Source organism: Stigmatopora nigra, chromosome 1, assembly GCF_051989575.1.
Source record: "Stigmatopora nigra isolate UIUO_SnigA chromosome 1, RoL_Snig_1.1, whole genome shotgun sequence".
Classification (NCBI taxonomy): domain Eukaryota; kingdom Metazoa; phylum Chordata; class Actinopteri; order Syngnathiformes; family Syngnathidae; genus Stigmatopora; species Stigmatopora nigra.
The window spans coordinates 8,483,934-8,505,011 of NC_135508.1; the positions used below are offsets into that span (position 1 = coordinate 8,483,934).

Here is a 21,078-nt window from a genome sequence, read left to right on the forward strand (position 1 = left end):
ATAATGCAAAAATAATTTCTGAATAACACCAATTGTCACCTAAATTTATTTTTAGGACTTTCAATTGAATGAATTGCTTTTATTGTCATTATACAAGTTTAATGAGATTTCAAGCTTCACCACAAAATGCACAAAAACCAAACAGATAAATAAATAATAACAATACAATAAAGAAATAATCAATAAATAAACAGGCTCGACTTTCAGCATTAGTTTCCATGGCGATAGAAAAGGAGGAATGGATATTGAGTACAGTTAAAACTGATTTTTGGTGAGTAAAATATGTCTATATTCCTAAATAATATTTCATTCATGATTATTTTTATGTGTCCCAGCTGTAGCTGCATTAGAGGTTTTTATATCCATAAATTATTTTTTGAGGGTTGGATTGATTCCGATAGCTGAAGGCTTCACTTGGAAATGCACGGACCGCCACTGAGTAGTGAACATAGATAAGTCGACACACACAAACAGAATGAAAAGTCGCCACTAGAGGTCAGTGTCAACAAGTGACAGCTTTCCTAAAAAAAACACGCCCACACCTACAATTTGTGCTGATTGGAGCGTCAATTTTGAGGTGGATCATTTTCCCCTTCGTCAGGTGAAGTCGCCCACGGCAGAATCCTCGCACTGGGACCTCCGGGACGTGAGCCCCCCATCTGGGAGGAGGCACTTCCTGCGTAGGTAAGGTTCTTTATCAACTGCATCACATATGAATTTAGTGTGCTCATTTTTATTATCATCCTTATCATTTTATTTAAGAGTGATCATCAGCTGTTGTTTGATGAATGGCGTTCACGGACAGTAAATTTAAACAATAATCCTCATTGCATTATTACATCAGATGGGGGTGAAAGCTCAAATCAGGATCAACTTGCCCCTTTTCATTGAAATAATAGATAACGGCTGTAATGCATAATCCATAATGTATATTAAGATTTTTTGAGGTCACTTGCTGTTGATAACAGATGAGAAACCCTAAAAGGCATCAAAATGGTAGAGTCCAGTGCTTTAATAATTATAGATTTTAATCTGTTTTTGTGTTTTAATGAAAATCACAATTGAAATGAGATCAGTTAAACATACCATGTGCGTACATTTTATAAGTTCTTTTAGCATTGTTTGTTTGATTTAGTTTTTTTTTATTTGTTCTGGCAACCACAACTGCCAGTATATTACTGAAAATTCCATTTTTTTCAACCATATACAAAGTTATATTGTGTTAAAAGCTTATTATCACTCCTCGAGACATCCTTCATTTTATCCTTTCAGGAACAATTGATTAAAATGTACTACTTTGGCTGGTGTGTCAGTCACCAGGCACAAGCAGGATGAAGATAGTCAAGTGAGGATCAAATCAGAATGCTACCGTCAGCTCTCCTTCTCCTCCTGGATGTGTGTGCCTTGTCGCCGGCGTGGGCCTCTCACCATCACTCCCTCCCCCACTCCATCAAGATCCCCGGCGACATCACCCTGGGCGGCCTCTTCCCCATCCACGCCCGCGGCCCCCACGGCCTGCCCTGCGGCGAGCTGAAGAAGGAGAAGGGCATCCACCGCATGGAGGCCATGTTATACGCGCTGGACCAAATCAATGGCGACCCCTCCCTGCTGCCCAACATCACCCTGGGCGCACGCATCCTGGACACCTGCTCCCGCGACACCTACGCCCTGGAGCAATCGCTGACCTTCGTCCAGGCGCTCATCCAGAAGGACACGTCCGACATCCGCTGCTCGGACGGACGGCCGCCCGTCATTCGGAAGCCCGAACGCGTGGTAGGGGTTATCGGGGCCTCCGCCAGCTCTGTGTCGATCATGGTGGCCAACATCCTACGACTCTTTGAGGTGAGCTGCACCATCACATCACCTATTGCAAGCATGTCCAAGCTTTTTTTCTCCGATATATACATACGCAGTAATCGCAATGAATGAAAAAACGCATAGGATCACCCCGATTATTACTACCACAATACTACTCGTACTATATACATGTACCGTATTTATTCCAGTATACCGCGCACCTATAATTTGTGACAAAAAATTGGTATACATTTTTTTTCTTCAGTTTTTCTCAGCTCACACCAAGGATTGCACTGGTAATTGTAACTGGCAAATGCCGAAGACATGTCGCCATGACAAAACCTTTATTCACAACATATGGTACAATATGGTACATATGACATATACAGTGTATCATCTAACATAGGATGGTGTCCGTCATTAAAGACTGAGTTGTGTGTTTGGGTTGGCTGGGGGAGGATGCCTTTTTCTATTTTTATGAGAAAACACAGACTGAGTGTCTGCACAAGCTGGATTAATTGTCAAGCAATTAGTTCCTGCTTGACTGCTGCTTTTAATGTTTTTAATAACCGAACACCCAAGCGGGGGCAAAAAGCAGCGTGGGGAAGGTCGGCAGGATTCACATTGACCATTCGGATGAAATGCGGACCAGCTCGAATTTTCCGAGTCCCAAAACAACGATGGTGGAAAAATGTAAACGTAACAAGATGGTAACCTTTTTCTCATCTCAGTTTGCTAACTTGTAATTTGGCTTTTGTCTATTTTGTGAATGAGCGGTTGTGTTACTGTGGGTCAAATACACTAATCTGCCAAAACACACACACACACACACACACACACACACACACAAATCGGGTGTCCTAATGTGATTGTTCCTCCCTGGATTGAAGAGTGACACACATTTGGGCTGTTGCACAACTTTAATCCGTTTGCCTTTTCACTGCCGTTAGTCCTCGTCTACGTAAATGTCTACAATTTTGTGTACAGACTGTCAACAACATAACCACCTAAATTCTTTGTCTTTCTGTTCACGAATGTTCTGATTCCAATTTCGGATGTTTGCTCAGATCCCTCAGGTGAGCTACGCCTCCACGGCTCCAGAACTGAGCGACAACAACCGCTACGACTTCTTCTCCCGGGTGGTCCCCCCGGACTCGTACCAGGCTCAGGCCATGCTGGACATTGTCAAAGCTCTGGGCTGGAATTACGTTTCCACGCTGGCCTCGGAGGGAAACTACGGAGAAAGTGGAGTCGATGCCTTTATGCAGATCTCCAGAGAGGCCGGTAAAGTCAGGGCTCGTTATCAAATAAGTGCAAAACCAAGTGTTGCATTGTGGGTAACATCATGTCATGAATGCACCTGACTGACTGATTCTTGGTCCTAGGCGGGGTGTGTATCGCACAATCGGTGAAGATTCAGCGCGAGCCCACAGACGGTGAATTTGACAAGATCATTAATCGTTTGATGGAGACCAGCAACGCCAGGGGGGTCATCATCTTTGCTAACGAGGACGACATCAAGTATGTGCTCGTTACCGGAGCGTCTCTCTCTCTTTTTTTCGACGACCTTAACCTCGCGAGTGTTTGTGGTTCCGACAGGCAGGTTCTGGAAGCGGCCAAACGTGCCAACTTGACAGGGCACTTCTTGTTTGTGGGCTCCGACAGCTGGGGGGCAAAAAGCTCGCCCGTCATGGAGCTGGAGGATGTCGCCGAAGGGGCTGTGACCATCCTGCCCAAACGAGCCTCCATAGATGGTAAGAGCGCTCATCGGAAGCTAAAAAAAATGGGCGCAAATGTGTTTTCCAGATAGACAATGACTGCCAAAATGGTTTAGATTAGATAGATTTATTCATCACATATACAGGGAATACAGACACAGGAAAATACATTTTAGACATAAATAAATAGGTAATAAATAAGTTAATAAATAAATGAATAAATAAAAATATATAAATAAATCAGCACTACTTTGTGTGTATGTATTTTTGTATACTGTCATGTATTTGTGTCTGTGTTCCAGGCTTTGATCAGTACTTCACCTCTCGCTCTCTGGAGAACAACCGCAGAAACATTTGGTTCAACGAGTTTTGGGAGGACGACTTCCGGTGCAAATTGACCCGGCCTGGAGTTGAAGTGGACCCCGGAAAGAAGAAATGCACAGGTGGGCTCGAATCCCGTTTAATTTGGCCTACTACACGATCGTCGGTTCGACGGCACAATAGTAAGACCGTTCCCATGTTCGTCGTTACGCCCGCAGGCCAAGAGCGAATCGGCCGAGACTCTCCCTACGAGCAGGAAGGCAAGGTTCAATTTGTCATCGACGCCGTCTACGCCGTAGCCTACGCCCTGCACAGCATGCAGCAACAGCTCTGTGGCGACCAATCCAACGGAGGCGTTTGCAGAGCCATGGACCCCGTAGAGGGACGTTCTTTACTCGCCTACATCCGAGATGTCAACTTCAACGGTCAGGTTATTTCTCTGCTCCTCAAAAAATACGTCATTTCCAAATATCTCTTTGATTTAACTAATCTTCCCTCACCTGGTACAACTTCCCAACAGGAAGTGCAGGGACCAGCGTCTTATTCAACGAGAATGGAGACGCTCCCGGCCGCTACGATATATTCCAGTTCCAGATGACCAATCATAGCCACCCTGGCTATCACGTCATTGGCCAGTGGACCAACAACCTACGTCTCAATGTAAGGGGTAGATTGGTCTTCAATGTATGTCGCCAACCATGTGACCTAGTGGAACGTCAATGTGTTTGTGTGTGTCAGCTGGAAGAAATGCAGTGGTCTGGAGGAGATAAATCACTTCCAGACTCCATTTGTAGTTACCCCTGTAAACCAGGAGAGCGGAAGAAGATGGTCAAAGGGGTCCCCTGTTGTTGGCATTGTGAGGTAATGCAACGCCTGTCCGTCTGTCTGGCAGACAAACGTTTGTTTATCCTTCCACTGAAAGAAACTTGGGTCAAAAAATGGAAACTAAATGACTACCTTTGGAGTCACGAAGCTTTTTGACTTAGCAACCGTAACTAAGGAGCTTTTTGAAAGGTCAATCAAGTCCACGGGGAAAATGATAGATCATAAAATGAGTGACGGTGTCTGTCTGAAGGCGAGATAGGTCGAGGAGAGGATCCCCAATCTGTAATGTCCTTGAACTGACGCTTTTATTTTATGATTGACAAATCTATTCAAAATGTCTTTGGGACATTGTGTGGAAGGAAGCATGTCGTTTCAGTGGAAGGGCTCATTTACATGCTTGATGTTTTCAGCTGTGCGATGGTTACCGATACCAAGCGGACGAGTTCACCTGCGAGACGTGTCCGCCAGACATGCGTCCAGTTCCAAACAGGACAGCCTGTCGTCCGACACCCATCATCAAATTGGAGTGGAATTCGCCCTGGGCACTAGTTCCCGCCTCGCTGTCCATGCTGGGCATCGTGGCCACCTGTACAGTGGTCGTCACTTTTGTCCGTTTTAACGACACGCCCATCGTCAGAGCTTCTGGGCGGGAGCTCAGCTACGTCTTGCTGACAGGTTGGTCACAGGAAATGAAACACCTTATTGTCCCACCCAACCAAAACTTCCCAAAAAGTTCCTTTTCCGTCTTTTAGGTATCTTTTTGATCTACCTGATCACGTTCCTGATGATCGCCGAGCCCGGCGTGGTGGTGTGCGCCTTCCGCCGTCTCCTGCTGGGCCTGGGCATGGCCATCACGTACTCGGCCATGTTGACCAAAACCAACCGCATCTATCGAATCTTCGAACAGGGCAAGCGCTCGGTGACCCCGCCCAAGTTCATCAGCCCCACCTCGCAGCTCCTCATCACCTTCACCCTAGTCTCAGTTCAGGTAAGAAGAACACGGGGGGCCGAACGCCGCACTCTGCCGACAGTACCGACGGGTGTGGCCGTGGCAGGTATTGGGCGTGTTCGCCTGGTTCGTGGTGGTCCCGCCTCACACCATCGTGGACTACGAAGAACTCCGTCCCCCGAATCCCGACTTGGCCCGAGGAATTCTCAAGTGTGACATGTCTGACCTGTCACTCATCTGCTGCCTGAGCTACAGCATGGTGCTGATGGTGAGGAGTTAAGTCCCGCCCTCCGGGTGGGCGGAGCCATTGGGTCAGCCACTCTCATTTCCTTGGCCAGGTGACTTGCACCGTGTACGCCGTGAAGAGCCGCGGGGTGCCGGAGACCTTTAACGAGGCCAAGCCCATCGGCTTTACCATGTACACCACTTGTATCGTCTGGCTGGCTTTCGTACCCATCTTCTTTGGGACGGCACAGTCCACGGAGAAGGTGAGCACTGAAACCAGGAGGTTTACATCTGGCAATGCTTGACGACTCACTCGGTACTTGACTTTTGCCCCCCCACGATCTTCATAGATGTTCATCCAAACGGCAACGTTGACTGTATCCATGACTCTGAGTGCATCTGTCTCCCTTGGGATGCTTTACATTCCCAAAGTGTACGTCATCCTCTTCCAGCCTGAGCAGAACGTCCAGAAGAGAAAGAGGAGCTTCAAGGTAAGGACCGGCCGGACTCCATTTTTTACCGAGTGGTCCCCAACGGCCTTGTTCGGCAGGGTGTGGTCCAGGCCGCTCAGATGTCTCACAAATCCGTCAAAGAAAATCAGAACGGAGGGAGCAATTTTGAGCCCGACAGAACGCAGTAAACTCAGAGTGCACTAAAGGAGAAAGGTACAAAGAACACACGCGCATTAAGATTTGAACTTATGTGAGGGGCGGTACTTTGGGCAAAAACTAGGCGTGGTATAATCACCAAAAACATTGCATTTAGTTCCAATCAGACGGGGCAGGTGTGAATACGCTGCATGGCAAATCACTTTTGACAAAAACATCCCCTGCTCATTTTAGCATTTTTTTCTATCCACAGGACACCATTGATCAATCGACCCGATGACATCATTTCAACAACATCTGCGTGACAGTATAAATAGGTATAAATAAGTTATTCCGATGCGAAAACACTCCAGAATAAGCAAAGAATTCAATCGCAAACATGTTTCAATCAAAAAGCAGAGTGACAAAAGAATAGTTTGAGAATCCACAATTGCGCAGATTCAGATTATTCCATGGCGCAAACATACTTCGTTTATCGAATGGACGCAATGTGAGCCTCGTTGAAACACAAATTTATTGATGGATTTATCACTCGGTGCACTGATCATTTAGGCTTCAATGAATGTGAAATCATGAGTAACATGGGGTCATATAAGATGCCTCCTCGTAAGTGTCAAGGATTAATGATTAAACATCGAGTGATGACATCATGGAGAAAGGTGGGCGCTCCGTTGACCTTTTTTAACCTCTGGGAATCACTCGCTCCCATCCACATGATACTGCTGTACATTGGAGAGCTGTTGGAATACATTGTGAAATTAAAGTTTAAATTTACTTATTTTTTTGTTACTTAGTTCAATGTAACTGAATTGTACAAAAATCTCATGTCCAATGATTGCTTTTAGCTTCTTTCAATTGAAATGGATTTGATGTATATTGTTGTCACCAAGTGTTTTCATTCTCAATTTCCTTTTTTTGATGTAATGCTTTTTTTAAAAATGAATAACTGGTCTACTGCAGGGGTGGTCAAGCCAGTCCTCTGGGGGCGCTATTGGTGCAGGTTTTTTTGTTCCAATCGATCCAGTGCAGACACTTTGACCAATGAGATTTCTGCAGAAAACAAAAAGCACCTGATTACACTTGTAGGACATCAGATTGGGGAAAAGGTGTCCTCTCAATGGGTTGGAATGAAAACCCTCACCCACTGCAGCCCTTTGTTTTAATACTTTGGACATGCCTGGTCTACTGTTTTTCAAGGGGTAACATTGTAGTCCGTATTTCATTCAAAGGGCCGTGAGCAAATATTTGCTTGTATTTTTTTTATTTTTAAGTTATTTACACATTCTTAATCAAATGGGGGAGGGGTAACATTTGTGTATTGTCTTTGAATTGCTTCTTTTTCATTAAAAAGGAAATACGGAAAATATTCCATTTTGTTGAGTTCTCCATTTTATTCACTTTACAGTTTTACATTTTCCCATAATATTTTAGCCTACAAAAATAGAAAAAACTGCCTAAAAATTCAGTTTTTAGCTATCAAAATATTTATCTGAACTGAATTTCTTGTAAAATATTCAACAAAATGTATTTTGTTGATTACTTTAATCATGAAGATTGCCTACTAAGTGAATGGCTGTCGGCTTACTAAAAATAGAGCTAGGTTAATGATTATTGTTTATTAGACTCCTCCCCTGAAGCCACCTTTGTTCAGTTATTTTCAATTTGATGGGCATGTGTGCCAAAGCACCCAAAATCCTTGAGGACTCAGTCGAAGTCATTGGCTGCCATTGACTGTAATAGACGTTCGATCCATTTTAACTCAAGGCGCAGGCAGCAATGTTTATGACTGCCTGGGCGCTCAAGTGTGCGCATGCGCCGTGCATCTTCATCCTCTCCTTGCTGCGCTTCATCATCTCCGACTTGTCTTGCCTCGCCACCGCAGCCACTTCCAAGATGCTTCAAAGATGAAGGTACGCGTCTCATTTTAACTTGTAAAAAACATAAAACAAAGCGGAATGTCGTTTTTTTATTTGTTTATGATGAGCAATAAAGGGGAGGTGACCGGTGGTTCATCAATAACGAACGGGCGGATGTGCGATATTTAACACGTGACGTGTGCGCTGTCAATGGAAGGACAAGATGAATGGAGGACGGACGTGTTTTCTTCTGACGAGACGACGTCAGGATTCGACTAGACACGGGAAAGACAAAGCTGGGGGGCAGCAACGTCATTTCTTACTGTCCACGTCGTTATGTCGTTGTTTTTCTCACGTTCCTTTGAGGGTTGCTCTACAATTGCCAGGTCGTTTTAGGCGGTGTTTTTTTGTTGTTGTTGTTTTTTTGTTTTGAGGAAAATCACGCACACACATACGTGTTGTTTTATATTTTGTTGTGTTCTTTTGTAACTAACAATGTAGATTTGTTTTATCAGAAAGCAACTTTCAAAAATGGGCAAATGTACATTGCTGCCATCTGTTGTTGGTGCAGTGGCAGTAAAATTGTTTGCAAGCATGACATTTTCACTATTTATTGTTCAAACACACAATGGATGATGCTCAAACGCAATAAATTTTCAGACATTTAGCCAATCGATGCAAATATTGGATGGCGTCGCCAAGAATGCCTGCTCTAAAATCGTGAAATTGATAAAAAAATGCCCATCCCCGAAACTGACGGTCTTCTCGCCTTTTCAGCCCCACTAAGCGATGCCTCAGACTTCTTCGGTGGGCGTTTTTTGGTAGCCACCCCCCGCTTAGAAAGCAAGCACGATGTGGCAGGCGTGCGACCTCTCGGGACGAATGCTGACGTTGGCCGTGTGCGTTGGCCTCCTATGGCGTCCAGGGGCAGCGTCGGTGTCGCCGTGCATCTGCGCCTCCACCATCCTGAGCTGCTCCAAGATGAACCTGAGCAGCGTACCGACGGGGGTGCCGGCGCACACGGCCGTCCTGGACCTCAGCCACAACGACATCAAGCAGCTGAAATCGGAATGGACCACGTCGAAACTCCCAAAGCTCCGCGACCTGTTGCTAAGCCACAACGGTATGCTGTTCCTCTCCTCGGAGGCTTTTGTTAACGTGAAGCAGCTCCGCCACCTGGACCTGTCCTCCAACAGTTTGCGGCAGCTGGACGAGTTTGTCTTTGAACCCTTGGTCAACCTGGAGGTTCTCCTGCTGTATGATAACAAGATAACCCAAATCGAACACTCAGCCTTTGTCACCACTCTTAATATCCAGAAACTCTACCTGAGCCACAACCAAATCTCCCGATTCCCCGCCGAACTGATCCGCGAGAAGTCCCGCCTGGAGAAGCTGAGCCTCCTGGACGTGTCGTCCAACAGGATCAAGAAGCTCCCCCTGGACGAGATGGGAGCGCTGCCGGCCTGGTTACGCAACGGCCTGTATTTCCACAACAACCCGCTACCGTGTCACTGTGACCTCTACACCCTGGTGGCCCACTGGGACCTGCGCAAGCTCAACTCGGTGGCCGACTTCCGGGACGAGTTCACCTGCGTGCTGCCGGGTCCTCGAAAAACCCGGGTGGACGTCTTTGAGCTGAGTGGCGACAGCATGAACTGCAGCACCTTCAAGGAGGCCGAGGAAGAAGCCTTCCTGGAGCAAACGCTAACCCTGGCTTGCGACACCAAAGGCAGGAACGTGCTCAAGACCTGGACCCTTCCCGGCACCCCCGGGGACAACCAGACGGCCCTGGTCCTGCCGGACGGAAGCCTGCGACTCAGTCCAATTCGCTCCGAGGACTCTGGAACTTACACCTGCTTCGCCACCAGCGAGGCCTTCAACGAGACCATCTACGTGGTGCTGAAGGTGCACAACTTCACCATGCACGGTGGCAACGAGACCCTCAACACGGCCTACACCACCCTGGTGGGTTGCCTGGCCAGTGTAGTCCTGGTTCTGGTCTACCTCTACCTGACGCCGTGCCATTGCTTCTGCTGCCCCGGCAAGGGCAGAGGCCGCGGCGACGACAGCATCCGCTCCTCCGTGCTCAGCGTGACGCCCACCCACGGGGGGGACGGCAGACACGTGGTCTTCACGGACACCAAAGAGGCGCCGGGCCAAAACGGCAAGGTCAACCCCGACCTGGAGCGGGACGGACCCCGGGACGAGGAGGGTCGCTCGCTGATGAAGGGAACCAGGAAGAAGTCGCTCACCGATTCCATTAGCTCTGTTTTCTCCGACACACCCATGATGGTTTGAGTCGAAGATGGAAGTGACGATGACCATTGACTGTTTTTTTTGTTTTGTTTTATTTATTCCAGCATCTTAATGTGTAGCACTAATTGATTGAAATATTGAAAAAGAATGAAGCGAATGGGCGTCTCAGAAGGCGATGGAGGCAATGGTACTTTTTCCTCGCTGGTTATTACGTACCTGTCTACCTCAGACAATTGCTCCCCTCATTAACAACTGCAATTCCCTTCATTAAGTGATCAAAAAGTAAACAAATGCAATTTAAAAGTCTAACATTTTCCCCAATGTAGATGTAGCACCCAATCAGTTGCTGCATTAAACTCAAAATTCTGTAGATGTCGCTGTATGCCACTGACTGTCTGGGTACATTGCTTGCTGACACGCTATATTTAGATCGTAAAAAGGTGGAATGCACTTACGCATATCATGCTTATAGCATGACAACATTAGCAGTCAACTATGACGTTTTCGTCTGCTACCAGAGACTGAAATGATCCGGATTAGAGTCCAAAAGAAACGTACTTCAAAAAAATCCTGTACAATTGTTGTTATATGGCGTACACAATGTGAAATATTAAAAAATAGGGGAAAAACGCCTAAGTTGACAGGTATGTTATTATTGAAATATATCCCGACGCAGATACTTTGTCTGGATGGGATATTACAGCCAATTTTGCTTCTGGCCTAGAACATAAAGTAGCATAGGTACAGTGTTCCGCTTCAATTCTGATGCTCCAAAGTGGAACAACAACAAATTGGATTGTTCTCTTTAGAAATCTGGAAGTAGCCAGTCAGGAATATGTGGGGGGACACTGTGCAAGTCATTTCATATAACTACAAGGATTGGCTTTCTGACTTGTTTGGAGAAGCATGTTTTGGTGGAAAAGGGCTGGATTTGCTGTGCAGGCTTCAAGTTGGCCCACCAGTGACAATTTAAGCAGATTGTTGATGGCAGTGTTGAGACAAAAGGTCAAATCGGATATAAAAATCAGAACTGAAAAGACATTTGTTTTCCATACATAACCTCAATTCCAGTTCAATTTTAAAAAATCAGCTCTAAGAATTAACACACCCCCAAAAAAATTAAAAATGGTGGCGAAAACATTTCAATAAAAACTAAATTTACAATAATTTTCAAATAATATTCCAATTGTAGTGATTAACAAAGACAAGAACCTTTTTCTTGAACCACATTCAATAAATGAGATAAATGACACTAATTTGTGAAGCTTTGTAAATGGAATTCTTTTACATTCTTGCAATCCCTTTACATACTTTAAATAAATCTTCTTTCAATTGTAAGCTAAAAAACACTGGACCAATCAAGCACCACCTGTTCCAAATTAACCTATGTTCACCTGTGGCATCGTCCAAACAGGTGCTTGATGAGCATACCTCAAATTTATTTCTCTTTCTACCTTCCCCAATTTTAGCTGTTGTATGGAATACATTCAATACCAAGGTAAGGGTTATTTTATTTAAAAAACCCAATAATCAAATACAGTATCTTGACATTGTAGTGTATTCATTCCATGAAGTTTGAAAAAGATTTGCAAATCATTGTATTCTGTTTACAAGAACAATGTCACAATTTCATTAAAACAGTGCACAAAATCTCAAAAAAGTATTCATATTTTACAAACTATTTAACAGTTTACACTGTATTTAATGTTTTCACAATATGTTTTGAATTGTGTATTTTATAGAACACAATGTACCTTATTTTAAAAACACTGTGCAAATATATTGTTTTCTGTAGTAGTGGAACTATTTAATGCTATTTTCATTTTTATTAAGTTTTTTACAACAGGGAAAGAGCATTTTAAATTGTCTGATTTTTTTGTTATGAGCTAACTTGTACCTGAAGGCACCACTGTACACTATCTTAGAGCTTTGTTCTTCATTTAATGGGGAAAACGTGTCGTGCCGTACATCAGTGACGTTTCATATGTATTCATTATGTTGTCAGGTGTTCATGTTTCTGAACTTTTTTATGAGCTATTTGCCGATTGTTTTGTGCCAGGATATCCTCACCTAAATAGAAAATAATTTGGGGCATTAAAGAGGGAATTGGACCTGTGGTGAAAATCCAGCCTTCAATAGACATTCAACACAAGTTTAACAAAACTAGAAGGGTCACGGCTAGCTAAATGATAGCCCACCACCCATCCTTCTGTAGTCACACATTGTCTTTGTTCATACATTTAACTCTATTTAATGCTGTGTAAGCCTTATGTAACTAAAACAAGATATAACCTCTGGCAAATAAATATTGAATGCAGGGAAATGATTCGTCTGTCTTAAATATTCCAAGGATGTTGCTTCGGATTAAATATTTATTCAAGTATTAAACATTTTAGATCACATGGGGACTATATAATCACTATGTTCAAGGACAGGACATTTTTTAATGGTTTGACACTCTCTGGCGACCAATCAGGGGTGTACAAAGCTGTACGTTTCTAGTTTTGAAAATGGAAGGGAGTTTTTTTGCGATTTGAGACTGAAAAAGGCATCATGTTTGTTTGTGCAATGAGTGGTCGCTGAATCCAGCCAGATGACATAACATGAGACAATTAATGGTTTTGTGTTGGCGTTGTATTTTGACTAAGGACAAAAAGACACATCGCAGGTCTGCCTTGTTGTTCGATGACTCCCCGTGAGTCATCACGGCTCGCTTCCATTTTGTCCGTGTTGTTTCCGACAGCAAGTGCTCCAACAGCCAATTTCATGCCCCAAATATCCATCCCCCCGTGGTGCTTTAGCGCTGGACCATCAACACAAGTGCACATTTGGCATTGATATGATGATAATGACATAAAAACTCAAAGTATGAGAGAGCCATCCTCTTCACATTTGACGACTACCTCCTTTAGTCTGAATATTATTCATTCATTCATTTTTTGAACTGCTTTATGCTCACGAGGGTCGTGGGGCAGGGGGACACCTTGGATGGGTGGGAACTATTCACACTCACTCATACCTAGGGCGCAATTTTAGAGTGTCCAATCAGCCTCCAATGAATATTTTTTTATCCTTAAATTTAATTACAATGTTCTTTAAGAATAAATTAAGTATAATGGAAATTGTCAAATTTACTGTATACTGGTGCTTTTTAAAAGTATACTATGAAAATTGATTTCAGTGGTTTTCCACAAGCACTCTTTTTGTTCTCGTTATGTCGCTAGGGTTGATTTAAAAAAAAAAAGTGTAAATAAGCGTTGGCAGAAAAGCTCCGGTAAGAGTGCTGTGAGGGTGAACTTGGCAGAATTTTCCAAGCACCTCTGCTGCCTGGGTGTGAAAAGGAAGTCCCACTTTCCAGTATCACATAATGTCGAGCCTTCTAGTGTAGAAACTAACGTATATAGTTCATTTAGATGAGGGCATTTTCAAATGTTTGTAAATCTGTGGTCTTATGAATGGACTTACTTATTCACACAGGTCAATTCTTATTTTATGCAGTTTCCATACACCAAACTGCTGTTTTCAAACACTCGTATAAAAAAATAAATAATCAAAGCTTACCTGCTACTTGTTGAAAAAGATTGAATGAATTAGATGGTTACATTTTGTTTTGATCTAATTATTTTTAAAAAGGCAAATGGGAAATTTGTTACATTTTGTTTTTATTTTAAAAGAAAGGGAAAAAAATATTACCTTGTGGTTTTCAAACTTATTAAACAAAAAGATGAAAAATTGATTGAAACTGAATGTTTGTTACTTTTCCTCATAATTTCTATCCAGATATCTTATAGGACTACCGTCAAAACATTTATGCATTGACGCTCCAGTTTTGTTTGTTGGCGCCTTTTCGGTTTTGTGCAAGACACCTGTGCTTTGAATCTGAGCTAAAATGACCATGTGACTTTTTCCCCCACTGTAGATGTGACCACCAGCTGGCTGGGGCACTTGGGTAACCTGAGATGATCTTTCTGGTTGTGAGGGAGCCACACTGAGGGAGCATCCAGCGCCACTCCTGACACGAGTACGTGACCGGAGAGTTGATGATGATTGAGGTATTTTCCTGGAAAGACATTTTAACACATAGCAATGCGCACCACTTCGTTGGTTGTCTGCAACATCTCAGGGTTTTTAAATACCCCAAATTGCATCGACAGTAGATAGAATATGCGTGCACTTTGATTAACTTTTGATTAACATAAGCATTTGCACCCTCTATTTTGCAACCAAGATGATTTTATTAGTCAAATGATCAATTGCGTTAATTATTGAAATACTATTCGACACTTGGAAATTCAACAATATTGCAAAGAAAGAGAGGAAAAAGCAAGCATCTACAACAGTTTATCATGTCAACAAGTGCAAACAAATGTTACAAAAAATACCACTTCAAATCCAAATCCTAATTAAAAAAAAAATAAACAAAAATTATGACCATAGGCAAATGATTTGATGCAATGCTGAAAGGTACATTTCTAATTTTGGCAACCAAATGACAACTTTTGACTCGAGTCCCTAACCCTAACCCCAAAAAATACAATTGCTAAATAAGTTTTTGGCAATAAGTGCCAAACAATAGAACAATTATTGGAATACACACCTTCACACATTGTGAAACATCCTCCACAGTTATTCTATCTGTTGAGTTATAAATATTCTATTTTACAAACTAATTACCTACCTTTTGAGGGGAAAAAATCATTTCAAAGAAAAGCATGCATTCACATTAAGTCTGCATTAACATTTTGATTCAAACCCAATAATGTTTTAACAAGATGCACAAAAAAAACTAGCTATACACAAAATAGGAACCCCATCGAAAACACAAAATTCTGACGTTTTTCTTAGCTACGTCACTTGGAGATAATAAACTGTCAATGTTTGGTCATTGGAAAAAAGAAAAAATGATACCGGCACTAAATTGTAAGTGATAAGGCACGAACAGATAAAACTGCATTGTAACTCTTTATCCAAAGAATCATATACCTTGTAAACATCGGGTGTTCGTCAATAATTTCTAGCTCAGTGATGAGGACACTTGGGGCTAAAATGACGTTAGGATAGAGAACAATTATGAGGGTCGGGAACCACCCTCCACATCTGTAGCAGGAGGCTCGGCAGTCTTGTGGAAAGGAGTTTCCTTGTATATGAACCAACAGTTGCCACTCCATAAGATGACGTTCAAGAAACCAAAAATCTGCACACAGACAAAAAGAAGTGTACTGTGTAATCCAAGTAGTCAATCTCTGACAGCAACAATCTGATCTATTTTACATTATACTATAGACTAATCATTAAGAGGTCAGAAACATGTTTACCTCGTACTGGCAGTATTGGATACATGTAAAATAATTTTCTTGAAAAAAAGGTTATCGAAAGTGTAACCAATATTCCTCCCGTATCAAGCGTGACCGGACGTTTGGTCGCCGGACGTTTGGTCGCCGGACGTTTGGTCGCCGGACGTTTGGTCGCCGGACGTTTGGTCGCCGGACGTTTGGTCGCCGGACGTTTGGTCGCCGGACGTTTGGTCGCCGGACGCTTGGTCGCCGGACGTTTGGTCGCCGGTCAAATTGTGACCGAGAGTTTACTGTTGAAACCAGCTCTCAAAATTATATTCATTAGTTGAATATCTAAGAGAGAAGTTAAATATGTAGGTACTGTTTAATATCTAAATACTGTTGAAACTAGCTCTCAAAATTATATTCATGAGTTTAATATCTAAATATCAAGTACTGTTTTCAACAGTACTTGATATTAAACAGAACTTAGATATTAAACTCTCTCTCTTAGATATTAAAATCTCTCATGAATATAATTTTGAGAGCTGGTTTCAATCGTAAACTCTGTCAACATTTGACCGGCGACCAACAGTCCGAGCACCATAATAAGTCAAGTTGATCAATTCCTATTAATAGAGGTTAAAATAACCCTATGAGCAATGTATACAATGGTTCATATGTAACAAATTCAAGGGATTCAAATTGATAGATAAAACAGATTATTTCAACCCCAAAAAATGGGAAGTCTCCTTCAAACCCCACGTGATGAAACATTTTCTACTGTATCTAAAGCAGGCATATCACTTGCTATACGTGAAGGTTGACAACTTACCACTGAGGCGTTAAGTCGGCCCATGTGAGGCATTGCCCCGGGTGTGCAATTGGTGTTGCTGCTGTCCTTGCACATCTCAAGAAAAGTCAGAATGGTGGAAGGACTGGTAGCCCACTTTACATCCGTCAAGCCTTTGGCCCACGCCGAAGAAGAAGCCAGCCACATAAATGCGAACACGCCAGTCACCAGCAGGTCCTTTTACAAAAAAATGCAATCATTAAATCCTTGCTGTTTTCTGTAAATATGCTAAATTAATATTCTGTGGACTTTTGCCAAGTAATACTCTTGGAAGAGTTTACCAATAAACTCTTGGTACACATTTAGGCCATTAGTGTGTGTCTTTAATAGACTTGATCAACAGGGTGTTGTTATTGGCCAAGTCAAGCCTACATTTCATTTACGCTGCACTGTGAGGCAACTTTCACACTGGCTATTTAAGTCGCCATTTTGATGGCGAGTTACCACGGGCATAACTTAAATGATTTTGCGGAAAACCTAATTCACGTCAAAGCTTCTTTTTTTGGAAGGAGGCTTTAACTTAAAATGTAAAAAAGTGATAAACTGTGAAAATTGAATTCTTAATTGGACTATTTCAGTGTGAGAAGGCTAACTATTTTAAACAAAAAATATTTAATTTCATGCTAAATGACTTCAAAAGAATGGATCATGGCCGAGTGGTAAGGCAAACATACCACAATTGGACCACGACTGGTTTCTCTGTAGAGATGCTGGAAGCCTAAATACAAAACGAGGGATGCGGTAGTATAAAGAAAGGCAAAGACTCCAATGCAGACGTAAAACTGTGCCGACGATGCATAATCTCCAGTCAGGTACAAAACCAGTGGCTTGGTTTGATTGGCAACACAGGTGGGAACTTCATAAGGGTGTGCCATCAACCTGTGTAAACATGAAAAACAAACCGGTAACGACATCACAATTTATCTATATACTTTATTATACATTGTTTCCTAACTAGACTTGAAAAAGCTGCCTGGTGCAAGGCACTTGAGTGGTTAGATCTTGCGCCTCACAGTTATGAGATCAAGGGTTCGATCCTAGACCTTTCTGGGTGGAGTTTGCATAGTCTCCCTATGGGTTTGAGGGTTTTTTCTGGGCACTCTGGGTTCCTCCCAACAATATGTATGGTAGGCTGGTGGAATACTAATGTAAATTGCTGATACACAACTCTATCATGATTTTAATTTATTTTATTCATGTTAAGGCCTTCATGACTGTTGTGCATTATAGCCTAGACCTTGGCTGAGAAATAAGTTTTTTAAAAAAAGATGGGAAAATGGATGTGCTCACCTAAACGGGTAGTTGAAGTTTGCATGGATTTCTTCATTTTGGCTGCCAGGGCATTGGACATTGACACTGGCTGTACCACTGTAACCTCCAGTTGTGGCAAAGGCAAATATTGAGAACACCTGCAATTACAACCACACACACCCAAACCGATATTCAATGATTCCTTAAGATATGATTTTAATTCATTCAGAAACCCCACTCGCATTTCAAAAGCATCTCAAATCATCTTTGTTCAGTGAAATGAATGAAAGTTATTACAAAAATCATCTGTTCTGACGCATAAAAGAATGAAATCAATTGTAATGTGTGTTTTGCAAGAAGTAAAATTGCCCTCACATTAAGTTGTATCCAGTGGGAATGTAAATTTAAATGCGTGATACATATAATAACGTTAATGAAAACACTTAGTTGGAGTCCTGAAAAAATATTGCATGACTTTTTGCAAGCCAGAATTTGCCACGCCCACTCGACATAACCGTCCATATCCATCTCCTTTTAGCCTAGCATGCTAACAAATATTAACGGCTAAATAGCCCATATCAACAAGTAGACAACGATATTTGCAGAATTTGATTGACATGTATATATATGTTTTTAATCTTGTGAAGTCTTTTTTTTAGACCGATGACAAAGAACGAGCTCATTTTGTTGTTCGCGATGCAGAAGAAATCACGAGACATCGCATAAGGCTACGACCAAAACGTACCCATTCGAGTAACCGGATGAACGCCAAAGGCTCTTTGAGGGGTCCAAAGTCGAGAGTAAATCCTGAAGTTAGCACTTTCTGAGCCGGTAAAAAAAAGAGAGAGGGAGAGAGAAATGCATGTTTTAGACTAGAGTGACTGTGAATTGCACAGTAACAGTTACAAAGTCATTTCTTCAAGGCGAGCTCGAGGGAACAAAAGTATTTGTTGTTTGCTGTTTATACCTGGGCAACAGATTCCATGATTCCTTTTCTGGAAAGGAGTGCAGTGGCGCTTTTGTTTTTGTCCTAAATGTTGAACGATGGTTTCGATTTCCCTGCTGCAAGCTTGTCAAAAGTTTTTCCTCAACTTCTGTAAGTAACTGGCAGAGTGGCAAACACGTGACTAGGGACGTAAAACGGAAGTAAACGTGTGAAGGCGCCATCTTTGAAATCAATGCGCTACGTCAACGCCATATTGGATGTGGAACAGTGGAGCAGACTTAACTACATTTGGCAGAAACTAGTTATTTTCACATGCTAGTAGTATGAGATATTCGCAAATTAGATCACATGGTCTGAAAGAGATTGCGTGTAGAAAAAAGCCAGCCCAATAAGAGGGGAAAGAACAAAGCTTGTTTTAAATAATATACACTTATTTAATATACACTTTTTATTGAAAAGCAATGGGGTACACCTTCACATTTATAAATATGGAATAAAATATTTCCTTTTGATGACACATCTCCCAATTTAACTTTGTGACATCATGTTCCTTAACCTTATTTGATTTGATTGAATTGAATTGAATATAATGAGATTTAAAGTTTTCACCACATAGTGCACAAATATTTGAGGTAAGGCATCACATAGCACATTTATATCACCAGATCTCAGTCTTATAGTGGCACATAAAATGAATAGGTGCCATATTTTTTATTAATGCACATTATATTTTTCATTATCCAATTCTTTATTCCTGCAACACTAATGCAATTGAGCATAACATTCCTATGGCAAATTAGTACCTGGATATTTTAGGCATGCAAATGCCAAAGTATCTGAGTCTTAAAAAATTCTGGTTCCACCACTTTTTTTAATTCCGGCAGTTTTTTGTTGTTGTCGCTGCCGTGTTTGATGGGAACACGTCAGACCGGTTTTGCCAGCCGGCAAGTAAACATGAGCATAATCACATAACTTGCCAAGAGAGCACATGACCTCTTCTTAACTTCCTTGACAAATACTTTCATTTATCCTCCCGACCCACATCAAGTCTGTGTGGTACCAGCCATTAAAATATTAATAATAAGTTAAACATATTATATTTATGATGGCATTCTTTTTACTAATAAGTCTCCTGCCACATGAAGCAGAGGATATAGAGTCAAATTTAACACACATGACCAACAGTCATGTGTTTTTATATCAACCTTCTGATCCATCATCACATGCACACATTTAGCGAAACACACCCACACAATTATTGCACAGTACAAAATTCATAAAATAATAACGATCTGCTTTAGATTCAAATTTGAATCCAGTAAAACTAAATTAGATTACCTGTGACTTTGATAATGTGTATGCAGGTCAATATGTATTCCTGATGAAATCAAAATGGGTCAGTATCCTTCTCCATAGCAGGGAGATTTAAACAAATGAAATAAAACTCGCTTTGTTTATTAAACAGGTTGATCGTGGGACACCAAGCAGAAACATTCCTGAAAAATGAGGTACTAATATTTAACAAGAAGCTATACACGGGCGGTGCCATGCAACAAAGACAGCAGTGATGCATTGAAAATCACATTTTATTGTTCTAGAATCATACCAAGCACACAGCAAAGACAATATAGAATTTATAGCATTTGAGAGATCTCACAGGCAAGTCATTTTGACCAAAGGCAAATCTATTTCTATGTTTGGGTACACCATCCTGAGATATTTGTGAATCGAGTCATAAACTCTCCCTCAAAAGCTTACTCCTTACTTATCAGGAGTTTCTTAAAGATAAATCATTCTCCTACAAATTTAAGGAATTTCAGGGCTTAATTATTCACTCGATGGAATACGAGAATTGATAAAAGTAAACTGGTCTACCTGTACTGTTAACACTATATTTACATGATATTGTTTGACATTCTAAATGAAAACTCTCTAAAATAAAAGGAAATACATTGGAAAATGTATCTGGAATGCTCAATTTATGAATATCACCTTTTGTAAACTTGAATCAGAATGTGTCGCTCATGAATGGTTGCCCATTTACTCTGTGCTTGTTTTTCCTTTTATTGTTATTTGAATAGTAACCTGTTAGTAGTGGTAATATTGTTTCAATTTAACATTTGTGACAAGAACATTACTATTTGGACATTTAGTTTTCAAGGAAAAAAAATGATAGACAAAAGTTGACTTTGATGAATTC

The 21,078-nt window shown here is 41.8% G+C and overlaps 3 protein-coding genes across 7 annotated transcripts; 2 read left to right on the plus strand and 1 right to left on the minus strand.

The window, feature by feature from the left end:
- The first annotated feature begins 1,317 nt into the window (after positions 1 to 1,317).
- On the plus strand, positions 1,318 to 7,797 carry LOC144204215 (metabotropic glutamate receptor 6-like). The gene is made up of 15 exons (XM_077728096.1): positions 1,318 to 1,842; positions 2,865 to 3,081; positions 3,183 to 3,318; positions 3,397 to 3,551; positions 3,818 to 3,958; positions 4,055 to 4,261; positions 4,357 to 4,496; positions 4,575 to 4,697; positions 5,072 to 5,336; positions 5,414 to 5,649; positions 5,717 to 5,878; positions 5,949 to 6,098; positions 6,186 to 6,326; positions 6,386 to 6,500; positions 6,697 to 7,797. Exons 1-14 carry the CDS (start codon positions 1,363 to 1,365, stop codon positions 6,473 to 6,475), a joined length of 2,643 nt encoding a protein of 880 aa, XP_077584222.1. The 5' UTR covers positions 1,318 to 1,362; the 3' UTR covers positions 6,476 to 6,500; positions 6,697 to 7,797.
- Positions 7,798 to 8,125: 328 nt separating this feature from the next.
- Positions 8,126 to 16,982, plus strand: amigo1 (adhesion molecule with Ig-like domain 1). Of its 5 annotated transcripts, none has more exons than XR_013327627.1 (3): positions 8,126 to 8,353; positions 14,475 to 14,607; positions 16,624 to 16,982. XR_013327627.1 is itself a non-coding variant. In XM_077726244.1 (3 exons), the coding sequence occupies exon 1, from the start codon at positions 9,152 to 9,154 to the stop codon at positions 10,595 to 10,597; it is 1,446 nt and encodes a 481-aa protein (XP_077582370.1). In that variant the 5' UTR covers positions 9,131 to 9,151; the 3' UTR covers positions 10,598 to 12,053; positions 14,475 to 14,607; positions 16,624 to 16,982. The 5 variants fall into 5 exon arrangements, 4 of the variants coding, with proteins under 4 accessions (XP_077582370.1, XP_077582460.1, XP_077582633.1 ...); XM_077726244.1 differs by lacking the exon at positions 8,126 to 8,353 and adding an exon at positions 9,131 to 12,053; XM_077726334.1 differs by lacking the exon at positions 8,126 to 8,353 and adding an exon at positions 9,131 to 12,053 and having other exon boundaries at positions 16,627 to 16,982.
- sypl2b (synaptophysin-like 2b) lies at positions 15,078 to 20,344 on the minus strand. Its single transcript, XM_077727313.1, has 7 exons — positions 20,217 to 20,344; positions 18,900 to 19,036; positions 18,678 to 18,755; positions 17,972 to 18,090; positions 17,356 to 17,560; positions 16,664 to 16,858; positions 15,078 to 15,749 (listed from the first exon to the last, which is right to left on the minus strand). The coding sequence occupies exons 2-7, from the start codon at positions 18,915 to 18,917 to the stop codon at positions 15,624 to 15,626; spliced, it is 741 nt and encodes a 246-aa protein (XP_077583439.1). The 5' UTR covers positions 18,918 to 19,036; positions 20,217 to 20,344; the 3' UTR covers positions 15,078 to 15,623.
- Between the last annotated feature and the right edge of the window lie 734 nt (positions 20,345 to 21,078).

What these genes read in the sequence shown, in the direction of transcription:
- amigo1 (XM_077726244.1), top strand. Translation starts at nt 9,152, where the DNA reads ATGTGGCAGGCGTGCGACCTCTCGGGACGAATGCTGACGTTGGCCGTG.
- sypl2b (XM_077727313.1), bottom strand. An exon ending in TCATCCGGTTACTCGAATGG is followed by an intron (nt 18,091 to 18,677) that starts GTACGTTTTGGT and finishes TTGTAATTGCAG; the next exon opens with GTGTTCTCAATATTTGCCTT. An exon ending in GCCGACTTAACGCCTCAGTG is followed by an intron (nt 15,750 to 16,663) that starts GTAAGTTGTCAA and finishes GTCTGTGTGCAG; the next exon opens with ATTTTTGGTTTCTTGAACGT.
- LOC144204215 (XM_077728096.1), top strand. Translation starts at nt 1,363, where the DNA reads ATGCTACCGTCAGCTCTCCTTCTCCTCCTGGATGTGTGTGCCTTGTCG. An exon ending in CAAACGAGCCTCCATAGATG is followed by an intron (nt 3,552 to 3,817) that starts GTAAGAGCGCTC and finishes TCTGTGTTCCAG; the next exon opens with GCTTTGATCAGTACTTCACC. An exon ending in TCACCCTAGTCTCAGTTCAG is followed by an intron (nt 5,650 to 5,716) that starts GTAAGAAGAACA and finishes TGGCCGTGGCAG; the next exon opens with GTATTGGGCGTGTTCGCCTG.